The sequence below is a fragment of the Oryza sativa genome, chromosome 6 (genome assembly GCF_034140825.1).
Source record: "Oryza sativa Japonica Group chromosome 6, ASM3414082v1".
In the NCBI taxonomy this organism is placed as follows: Eukaryota; Viridiplantae; Streptophyta; class Magnoliopsida; order Poales; family Poaceae; genus Oryza; species Oryza sativa.
Window position 1 is genome coordinate 5,023,821 of NC_089040.1, and position 12,104 is coordinate 5,035,924.

Consider the following 12,104-nt stretch of genomic DNA (forward strand, 5'->3'; position numbering starts at 1 on the left):
CAACCGGATGTAGGGCTATTACCTGACAATTCAGGGGCCCGAACCTGTATAAAAATCCTCGTCCCCATCTCTTTTACCTAAGTCTCGCATATATCCTAGTACCAACGATTCTCATACTATATAAATACTAAAATCGCGACATCAAACGTCGACAACCTTCAACTGTGAGCTAGGGACAGGATTGTGGCATGTAATCTTGGCGACATTGACAACTTGCATGTATATGTGTGCTAGATTTGGAAGAAGGGACTATGTATCGTTTTATATTAGTTTTTCTCAATAACTTAGTACTATCAATATATCAACATATTTTTGCTCATATTTAAAAAAGTAAAAAGAATTCCTCAAAAATTTAATATTTGGGTTTCCTAAAAAAAATTAAATTTTTGGAAGATGATGAGCAGCTACTTCAAGCAGGCTAATTGGGAAAAGAAGAGGGCTTGCGCTTGCCAACTCCTAATTGCCAACCAAACTGGGCTATTCTAGATCTATGCTTTATTCTAGTTGGAAAATATGTAACTTTCATGTAAGTACAAATGGAATACTGTTGCAAAAGTTGCAAATTGACCGCTCCAGCAATGAGAGAATAACAAATGGTACTCCCTTTGTCGCTTCAAACTGATCAAAGTGTACAGTAGTCATGGGAACTCCAAAACAAATTAGCGGTAGAGTATAATTTTGTTAAGCGTCCCTACAAAATACTACTACTCAGTCAATCAGTTGAAACAAAACGTGCACAAAGAGAACAAACTTGTATGGCTGACTATTGCCATCTGATCACTTTGACCACAGATTACTTTTAAATGTTTAGATTTAATAAATTAAAGTTGTATAGTTATATTTGTGAGATGCTACATACTTCAATAATACAATACATATTCTCAAACATTTATGTTTTTTTTAAAAAAGAAACTGTCAAAGTATGGAATTGAATAGTCCTAGTTATCAATTATTTAAGAATTGAATAATAGTAGTTTTTTTATCCTTTTGTTTAACTATTTTTTTATAGACGTTACTTGTAATCAATGATAACTTTTATAAAATTAATTGTACTCTATTTTGTGAAAAATTCCAATCATGTTTGTATACCCCCACAATAAGAAGCATTATCTTCATATTCAATATGCTGCTTATTTAATTTGGATGAAACTTTTGTGGGAGTGTTTTTAAATTCATAGTTGTGCATTGTACAATACTTCATCACTTGCCAAATGTATTTTGGCCTAAAATTATTTTCAGATACTTAAGCTCTTCCCACAACTACCCATGGGGAAAAAAATACATATGCTTTGATTAAAAAAACATATTCTCGGAAACATAGAAGGTACATTATAATGCATAGAGTTTAGATTTGGCATTGCATATTTTTTTTATGTGTTGGTATTTGATTTGTATAACCTAACACAATTATTTCAAAGATTGTCTATCTCTCATCCTAAAAGGCATTTATATTGTCAAACTTGTCCATCAAAACAAGAACTGATAGAGCCATCGTTTCGCTTATTCGCGGAATAAGCGAAACGGCATATTTACAAACGAAAAGTATTTTGTGAATAAAACTTTTATATACGTGTTCTTAGCAATCTAAAAGTAAAGGCTGAAAAATAAACTTCGATAAAAAAACCCTCAAAACCAGCTTTAAATTTAAGATTGAAAATTTAAATTTTGGTTGATAAACATAAGCATAAGTGAAAAGATGAGGCCCTGAAAGGGCCTAGTTAGTGTAATGTAGCAACACAACTGCAGCCAGCTAGCCCCGATAAAGATAACTAATAGAAAACTCCACAATGTCTTTAGTGGAGAGATAGCAAGTGAACTAGTAATTTTCTATTTTAAAATCAGACACCTTATTAAGTGTTTCTAGGCTTATTTGTTGGCCTAGCTTTGGTTTACATGAGAAATCACACAATTCTCCCCTCAAAAAGACCAATTTATGTGGTACACGTGTCACTTCCTGTTACAGGACCTCACAGGTTGAACCCAACCATTGACCTTCTCTGTTGATGTATATATACATCGAAGAAGCCTTCAATCTGCGAAGAGATCTTCATTGATGCAAGATGTCTTCTTTGGTCGAAGGGGCCTTCACAGATTGGTTTTTGCTAGTCGAAAATGTTTTTACCGGCAAAAGTGTCATTGTTGGTCAAGAAGGAATTCGCTAATTAGAAGGATTTTTTTAATCAAATGTGTTTTGCCGGTTGAAGAGATCTTCATTTATCGAAGACATTAGGGACTCATCTCATCTCAAACAAACTTTTTCATTGATGTGTCAGATTTATATAAATCAAAGTGGTTTCGGGCCTTCTTGGTGTGTGCACGTATGTCTTCTGCATAATTCCAAAAATTAAAAACCACACGATCTTTATGTTATCTACACCATCATCAAGCACAAGAATCATGCGGATGGGGATGTGAATGAGCCCCAAAATTTTCTAGTCCTCCACAACCTTAACCATGATGATTATACTAACCAGAACTGTTCCAATCAATGAAAGCTTATCCCTTCCTAAGGCAATAAAAGAACGAAAGGTGTGGAACAAATTAAAAGCTGGAAATGAATGGTTGGATCGATGGACGAATCAAATTAATCAATGGATTCATCAGCAGGGCCCTGATCGAATTTGTTGTAGAGCCGACTATTTTCCACGCAGAGGGCAAGAGTCCCACAAAACTAATGTATCGATACATCATAGCTAATCTGGTCATGCGTCCAAGGAATAACTTTTGCCATTTAAAACCACGACCTTGCATCTGGCTGGTGATGGACAAGTTGTAATACTATATACTCCTTCCGTTTCACAATATAAGTCATTTTAACATTTCTCACATTTATATTGATATTAATGAATCTAGATAGATATATATGTCTACATTAACATCAATATAAATATGAAAAATACTAGAATGACTTACATTGTGAAACGGAGGAAGTACTGTTCTCCTGTTCTCTACTCCTACCACCCTATTCGTTCTGGGGAGAATATAATGTAGGGCGATCTAGTTTTATATGAATTTATTAAAATATTGTTTCAAAACTATTTTTAACGTTATAATATTAATTAAAATGTTATATTCTCAGATTATTACTACAAACCATTTATCCGTTCAACATTCTGTTCAACATAAAAGAAACACTCAAAACACAGGAAGAGGTGGTCAGCCTCATCGATTAGCTACCCCATGGTGATTTCGTTAATCTCAAAATATGTTAGTACATCTTTTAGATATGTTCATAAGGATAGAGTGTGCGTGTGTATTTATAGGAGGAGTGCGCGTGCGTTGTGAGCGTTTGTGTTAGATCAAAATAAAATCGTATGTCAAACCAACTTTATTAGAAAAAAAGTTGAAGGATAAGGTTTTTTTTATATATATGTAACTTTAAATTCAATAAAAAAGAAACTGCGGTAAAAATACCAAACGATGAAATTTTAAACTTAGATTTTAGCAGTGATTGATTCTTAAAATTTAAATTTATACTTCTACATGAGATTCGGTAGTATGATGCAGTGGAGAGATAGAGATGAACGTCGCTGTCTCGCCGTCGGCCGGGGCCGGCCGTTGCGTCGCCGGCGGTGGCCGAGCCGGCCGCCACGTGCGCCCCCGGCAAGCCGGCCGGCAGGCCACCTGACGCCGACGCCTAGGCCTGTCACCTCCGTCGTTTATCCGTCACCTGTAGGAGCTACAGTGTAGGTTCCAGCGTCTGTGAAGCGTCTAGAAACGGATAGAAACCAACGAGCTCGAGTGAGCGTCGATCGGTCTATCCAGGATTAATAGTTGACGTAGTTATTGTTAGGGCTAATTATATCCTGGGATGAAACTACTCGAGTGGTTAGTGAAACGTAACCTCCATTATTTGCACAGGAGAGATGTTCTGTTCTGACGAGTGGTGGAGAGCAAATGCATCGTCAGATCAGATCAACTGTTACGACTGTATCACGTATGCATATGTTGCAGGTCCCATCAGCTGGAATTACTGCAGATTTCGGACTCTTTAAAATGGAGGATTGTATAAGAGTCACTTTAATTGTGTGAAAATCCTCCAAAATTAGTCGATTATATTGTACTATGCAATCGACAGATCCGGGTTCGAACCCTTTTGGCACGAATCGTAAATCAGTCTAAATTTGTAAGTTCCTCATCCGATTTTCTTGCCATGGAAATTTAGCAATTCTGTTTTATTAAAAGAAAGGAAAAAAATCCCTCGAGAAAAACGAAAAGGAAAGAAAAAAAGAAATCAACAAAATTCATGTGCTGAATTTAGTCGTGGGCTTAAAGCCCAACTGCATGTGTGCATGATGTGTGGCCGGCGCCGGCGACGCCGCGGCGTGGTCGCTCACCGTCGTCGACGAGGCCCGTTCTGGTGAGTGTCCATGACGACGATGTACTTGAAGTCATCCGTGTCGCAGGGAATGGACATGGTGAGCTCGCCGTCGCTGTACTCGAATTCACCCGAACTCCTACTCCGCTTTCTGCCCTTCTCCAGCAGCCGCCGGAACACCGGCATGACCAACCAGGTACGCCGTCGGCACCACGAACCGCCGCCGCTCCGTCTCCGCCGCCGCACCCACGTCCGCTGTCGTCGGCAGTGGCGGATCTAGAAAAAAAAATAGTAGTGGGGCTGAATAAACTACATCAGCATAAATCGAACCTTCAGTCCCCACATCCTATAAATCTATGAAAAAAAATTTAGTGGGGGCTTAGAGGGTTCTCGACTATCCCAGAAAAAAAATTATTGGGGGTTTATGGGGGCCCCACTGTCCCGGGGACGGTAATGGGGTCTTGAGACCTCCCACCCCATTGTGAATCCGCCCCTGGTCGTTGGAGTCACCACCGGCTCCGTGTCCCGGCCACCGCGGCGCTCACCGGCGGGAGCAGGGGCTTATCTTCGTCTTCGTGATAGTGATCGTTGTCGTCGTCGGGGCGCCCGGGCGTCGCCGGCGGCGGCGGTATGGTATACGCCGCGTATGTGGAGGATCGAGGAAAGAACGGCATGGCGCGAATGGTTTTGGAGGCAGATCAGATGGTGTGCTCATTTTGCAGCCCAGCCCATCAAGGCCGTACCTGGAGGTCCGCTGACCATAGCGATTTCTTGCACATTTTGTCATTCTGGTTCGAGCTGAGCTTAAGGCAGTGTGACTGTGTGTCTGTGTGAGGGTTTGATCGTAAATTTGTGAATTTTTTCACGCACCATTTCAGCACATAGATTAAGAGCCCATAGGTTAGCCTAATAAACCAAAGCAATAGCTAAAAATTGGATCTTCAAACTTGATTTGAAGTTAATTTTAAGATATTTTCAACGTGATTTTATTTTACATTGGCTTTTAAGTCTCTACGAATAAATATATGAAAGTTTTATCTATAGATTATTTTTTATTTTCTAATAAGAAAATATGGTCAATGAGGCTCTACTATAGCATTTTGTCTCTGTTTCGTATACGGCAGCTTAATTAGACTGTGGCTTCAATTAATTAGTATCACACCGACAATACAGGATATTCATGCATGATCAGCATGTGGTTGGCAACTTGGCAGCTAGAGCAATTGGCAATTTGGCATAGCCTTTTTTTTAAGAAAAAAATAATTAGTAAGTGCTTGCATGCATGCATGTGACACAAATAAATCTGGGTGGGTCAAAAGTAAGGAAGAGCATGCAAAATGTGGCAGCTAAGCTCTAGCCGACATGGCTGTTTGTGTCACACAGTACGTTTCTAGGTCCTTCTAAACTGTTCTAGTGAAGGTATCCATGACTGCTGCAATTTGGTTGTGCATTTCTGTCCCAATTGAACCACGGAAAAATTGTCTTCGATGGTTTATAGAATTTCTAATTAATTTCCCTAGTAAACATAATTATGTTTCAGCTAACCCTATAAAACTAACAAATGCAAGTCCTTGCAGGTATGCAAATGTCTTTTTTTACAGTTTTTTTTTCTGTTTGTTGTTTTATAGAGATTTTTTCGTGGGTATATGTAGTAAAATTGAAACGGTCGGCAGGAATGTTCTCGAATCACGTAAATAAACAAACAAAAACCCAGAAAACTTTTTGGAGGTGGCCCAGTTCCACGTCTTGTAGTGGGCTCTGTACCCGGACGATTTTTCGAGTCAATGTCAGAAACGGTTTCTGGATAGTTCGATGCTTTTGTGGCGTACTCGTCCAGATTGCTTTACCCGTCATCGTCCTACGCTTTTGCTTGATTAGGAAACCTTTCCTGGTTCCTACCTGGGCAGGCATGCTCGACGCCCAGCCTCCGTGGACATGTTCTTCGTGAACCACCACATATTATTCATCCATGCTTAGGGCAAGTGTTATGATAGATGTAATTACCATATCTAAATTTATCCACATCATTCACTTATAAATTAAGAGGTAACATATACAATATGTCACCTCTAGTACACAAATACCAATGTCTCTTATACTCTCACACCTCTCTTGAAATTTGTGTGGAGGTTGCCTCTTCAGTTAGAGGTGGTTCACCATCTCTCCTCACTTCTCTCCTCCACCTCATTACTCAATCCAATGGGGTATATTTAGGGGTAGTATATGGAGCATTATAGTACTTGGCCTAATTGCTTTATTAAGTACATTAGCAATGGCGTTTACTGATGGATGCCAAAATGCGCACAACCATTTTTTTATAGCTTTAGTAAAAATGTGATAGTTATTTTTTTCCATTACATGGTTCATGTGCACACACCACTACACTGATACACCCGCCTATATATATCTGACCAATCTTATCTTATCCTCAAACCAAATGCACGCTAACAGTAGTATTAAAATTAGCATACAATTCCTTACTAACAAGTATTAAAACAACATATCCAGATTAACTTATTTTAGAGTAGAATGAGCACGTGATTGTAGTAAACATATGCATACACCAAGCACGCAGTGCATAATATTAAGCCAATTGTTTCATTTATGCTTATACTTATAACAATTGTTTAGCTTTTGCTTATACTTACGAGTTAAATTTTAAACTTAATTTTAAAGTTGACTTTTAATTATTTTTCATTACCGTTTGATATACATCATTTTGCTTTATAATCATTAGAATAGATATATACAAATTTTATCTTCAAAATATTTTTAAGAGTAAATTTTAAAAAACTACAACTTTTACGCGATATGTTGCTACAGTACATGTAGGTGATAACTGTAGCAACATGTTACGTAAAAGTTACAATTTTATGATAACTAGAAAAAATGCCCGTGCGTTGCAACGGGTATATGCTATTTTAATTTTATTGTTGTTATACGGTTTAGCTAGGGTAAAATTCACTGTGAGAATTCGTTTAGATATTTTTTTTCGAAAATCATAAGCTGCAAGAGTCCGTATTTCATCTCAAGTTAGTATGCGGGTTTTTTTAATGATATTTCTTATACGACTCCTTTTGTATTTCCAAAAGCAAATGAGCTTAAAATACAACTAAAACACGGATCTGTATTTCTAAAAGCGAACGAACTTAAAAACCTACTCAAACACGGATGACGTACCAAAATACTAGCAAAAACATCTTCAATTTTTATAATAGTAGAGATTTTCTACGCTATTGTTATAGCAAACTGAAATAGTTCACGGATATTGTAACAAACTGGTAATTTTATCACTGTAGCTGTGGTTTTATAAGATTTACTCTATTTTTATATTGCTGATAAACGATTCACATTTGTAGAAGTATAAGCGAGACTTGTATCTGTAGACCGGCAGGAGAAGGTTCGAGAGAGTCGGGAGGAGGACGAGGAGGGGGTTGCGCTTTTCGGCAGCCGGTCGGCCACGTACTACGGATCATATGAGATGACACACAAAAGCATAGCTTAGCATGGGCGGATGTGTTCGCTGCCGGCCGAGAACTTTCCAGAGTCCACCTCGCGCGACTCCAAAAAAATATCTCGTGAATTTTGTGTGATTCCGCTTGTCCGTACTCCCTCCGTAAAAAAAAAAAAACCTCCTTCTAAAAAAAGACAAACCCTCAATTTCCGTGTCCAACGTTTGACCGTACGTCTTATTTAAAAAATTATAAAAAAATTAAAAAGACAAGTCACGCATAAAATATTAATCATGTTTTATCATCTAATAACAATGAAAATACTAATTATAAAAAAAAATTCATATAAGACGAATAATCAAACATTGGACACGAAAATTAAGGGTTTGTCTTTTTAGGAGGATTTGTTTTTTGTTTTTTTTTTTTTTACGGATGGAGTACGTACTTCGATCACTCGACGCAAAGTACCGGTGAAGCCTCTCCGTTCGGCCGTTGTGCATGCTGGTCGATCTTTCAGCAATTTAAAGTGTGAAAACTTTTAGAATTATACTTAAAAAATTAGAAAGGTAATGACATGTGAATACATTTGTGTGCATTTTCAATCAGTGATCTATTGTGTTCGTTTGTTGAAGATTTGCCTTGTTTTTCATGCGTATGTTTTTCGAAATATTAAACGGTTTGTTTTTTTTAAAAAAATGAAAGCTACTGTATAAAATCATACTACTCTATTTTTCAACTTTAAAATAATTAATACTCAATTGATTACACGCTAATAGCTCATCTCAATTTACGCTACTCAAAGCCTCATTGCTTGCCTATATTTCTTAATAAACCAAAAATTTTTATTAGAAAATAAAAATTTAATTGTAGGCAAAAATTTTAAATATTTGTTCCTAACTACTTAAAAGCTAGCGCTAAAAAAATTACGTTAAAATATCTTAAAATTAACTTAAAGGTCAATTTCAAAAATTCAAATTTTATATTTTACTTTGACTTAGGTCAATTTATGAGGCTCTCAATTTTCTCCTATCCATTGCTCCCAAACACTCAGTAAGTACTCATCCAGTGATCGATTCTTCCAGAGAGTAGTGACTAGTGAGAGGGCGAGCTCTAGCGGTGTGTTAGTGTAAACATATTTCGTCTAAATGTAAGGCTGTATTTGGTTCCACGTTAAAATTAGAAGTTTGAAGAAATTGAAACGAAATGATGGAAAAGTTAAAAATTTACGTGTAAAGGAAAGTTCGATGTGATGGAAAAGTTGGAAGTTTGAATATAAAAGGTTGAAATCTAAACCGGACCTAAAAAGAGCAGTGTGTGTACAAATTTGTACATGTAGAAAAATAGTACTTACAGCTAAGCTAAGCTAATCGTTTTAATTTTGACGGTATAAAGAGTGAGGAATAAAGAAGAAGAGTCAGTTTCCGCGCGCGAGAGCCAAGCCAAGATTCTGGAGGCTTCCCGCGCTAGCTGCAAGTGGACAGCGTTGCTCCCGCACGCCACCACCACCACACCCACCCTTCCTTCCTTTCCTCGATCGATCGATCCGCAACATGGCCCGCGGCGGCGGCGGCGGCGGCGGCGCGGACGCCGACCTGTACGCCGTCCTCGGCCTCAGCAGGGAGTGCACCGACGCCGACCTCAGGCTCGCCTACCGCAAGCTCGCCATGGTACGTACGTGAGTGAGTCTTCCGTGTCTTCTCCTCCTCCGCCGCGCCGCCGCCGCCGACGACGACGATCGATCGATCAGCTAGTTTATTACGACTCGTCGCGTTACGTGCGCAGATATGGCATCCGGACAGGTGCTCGGTGGCCGGCGGCAGCGCGAGCGCGGCGGGCGTCGACGAGGCCAAGGAGCGATTCCAGGAGATCCAGGGCGCCTACTCCGGTAATCAATCAATCAACTCCTCCTCGCCGCGCCAATCGATCGATCGCATCACGAATTAATTCACGATCGATTCAACATTTCTCCTCCTTCTCCTTCTTCTTGTTGTTCTTGCTAATTGTCTCGTGTGCGTTTTGCAGTGCTCTCCGACTCCAACAAGCGCTTCCTCTACGACGTCGGCGTCTACGACGGCAACGACGGCGACGACGACGACGACGAAGCAGATGTAATTAATTGCTACTACTCCTCTCGATCTGTTCCTCTCGAGGACGCGTTGATGAGAATTTTTGTCCTCTCGTTTAATTTTTTTGGCCGCAGCTGTCGGGGATGGGCGATTTCCTCGGCGAGATGGCGCAGATGATGAGCCAGGCGACGCCTGCGGTTAGCAACACGAAGCATCTGGACCGTCCATTCCGCCTCCAGATTCGTGCTCACCGGCTTTTTTTTGTTTTTTTTTTTTGTGAAATGCGCAGGAGAGCTTCGAGGAGTTGCAGCAGCTGTTCGTGGACATGTTCCAGGACGACATCGACGCCGGCCTCTGCCAGTCGACGCCGCCGCCGCCGTCATGGCCGTCGCCTCCGGCGGCCGCCAATGCACGATCGCCGGCGGCGGCGGCGACTTCACGCAAGGGCGTGAACAAGCGGTGCTCACCGGCGGCGATGGACATGGACTCCGGTTTGAGCAGCCTGCTGGGCATTTCGGGCTTCTGTTTCGAGGTAAATTTCGAGGTGATCGAGATCAAGCTCTGCTGTTATTCTTGCCATGGCTGAAGATGTTGCTGATCGCTGACATGCATGGACACATGGTCGGCCAAAGCGAATTTTTCAGGTTAAACTGCTGGATCCATACCTGAGCTGGCAAGTGCCAACCAGTCAGTGATCTGGTTTTTGAGAAAAGGGAGCATCTCTCACCAGATCGTTCGTGTCGTTGCAAGATTCATCAAAATCTTGCTGTATATGGATACAGTTATCTAGGAGCAACCCAAAATCTTAAGTTCAAATATAAGTTTTTAATTTAAAACTGCATATATTTGGTTGGATGTATTCAAAGGAGCAAATTTCAGATTGGTTATTTGATTGGCTAACTTTCTAATTTAAAAGGTTGTATATATCCGGTTGGATGTAGAGGTAGGGTAAAAAAATATACTTCTCTAAAAGAATATCTTGCTATGCTTCAGCATCTTATTGCTGCTGCTGTTGCTGTAAAGTTACATGTGGAGGCGAATTGAGCCTCTTTTTATATTTTAGCCAAAATAAACAAATTTTGTTAATACCGAAATTTTGATAATTTGGTAATATTGTCGGGTTTTAACAGGATTTCTTATGTATTTATCATAGTTTAGTAAAAAAAACTATAACAGATACACAGATTTAGCAACTTTATTAAATAATGTTATGGTTTAAAATGACATCAATTTGAATAATCCTGAAGCTGCCAAGTGTTCTTTAATACTCCTACTTACTACTAGTATACTGCCTTTGGATACGAGGTGAACTGGTGATAATGTTCTGTCATGTCTTTAGGCGCCATGGACGTCGCAGGACGCGAGCACTGCCGCCGGCGGTGGCGGCGGCAAGAGGAGAAAGCAGAGGCCGCCGCCGGCGAGCCACAACGTGTAGTTGGATGTTGATCAGCCGAAGCAACGTACCAGAAGAAGATTTTGATTGCCCAGTGCTCGCCACGAAGACTGACATTTTTTTCTTTTTCTTCATTTGTTCTTTTTGTTCATGGCTGTACTGTAAATAGAGAACACGCTCCAGAATTTGGTTGAACACACGGTGTATAATTAATTTAGGAGTAAGAACATGTTTCTATTTGATCATTGATCGTAATGAGCTGAATTTGTAGATCTGGGGAACTCTTCCGAAACAGGAGTAGTGAGCTTCTACAGTGTCCCCCCCTCTGAATTCTGAATCGTGTGGTTTTTGGGTTGTGCAGTTGAAATCAAGGGTGCAGATTTTTCCAACTTCTGTGGAAGTGTGGAGTAGCCGTCATCAGTCATCACATCGTTGCAAACTCGCAGCATTTATATGCCCGTTCTTCTGGTGAAGAAAAACCTTGGATCCTTATAACATCATCTTTTCGCTTACGCTTATTAACCAAAATTTGAATTTTTAACTTTAAATTTATATTTAATTTAAAATTTGAATTTTTAACTTTAAATTTAGAATTGATTTTAAGGGCTTTTTTCAGTCTTTGGTTTTAGATTGTTACGAACACATTTACAAATCATTTTTTGTTTTGCCGCCCTAGAGTGTTAGGAACGCATTGTCTTTGTTTGATTCAGGTAGCTGGCCTAAATCTAGCTGCTTCGTTCTGCTTTGGTTTTGCTTTCACATCCAGAGAGGCAGTAACTGGAAGCATATTCTTCCTGCTAGATTTAGCTGATGCAAATCTTGTTCATATACTACCAGAAACATACAGGGAACTTAATGAATGCACTGTCAAATTT

At 39.6% G+C, this 12,104-nt stretch overlaps 1 protein-coding gene across 4 annotated transcripts; it reads left to right on the forward strand.

Moving 5' to 3' along the window:
* The first annotated feature begins 9,186 nt into the window (after positions 1-9,186).
* Positions 9,187-11,474, forward strand: LOC4340388 (uncharacterized). Of its 4 annotated transcripts, none has more exons than XM_015786229.3 (6): positions 9,187-9,437; positions 9,553-9,655; positions 9,793-9,878; positions 9,971-10,033; positions 10,126-10,368; positions 10,469-11,474. In XM_015786229.3, the coding sequence occupies exons 1-6, from the start codon at positions 9,321-9,323 to the stop codon at positions 10,529-10,531; spliced, it is 675 nt and encodes a 224-aa protein (XP_015641715.1). In that variant the 5' UTR covers positions 9,187-9,320; the 3' UTR covers positions 10,532-11,474. The 4 variants fall into 4 exon arrangements, with proteins under 4 accessions (XP_015641715.1, XP_066167293.1, XP_015641713.1 ...); XM_066311196.1 differs by having other exon boundaries at positions 10,481-11,474; XM_015786227.3 differs by having other exon boundaries at positions 11,176-11,474.
* Positions 11,475-12,104: the final 630 nt, after the last annotated feature.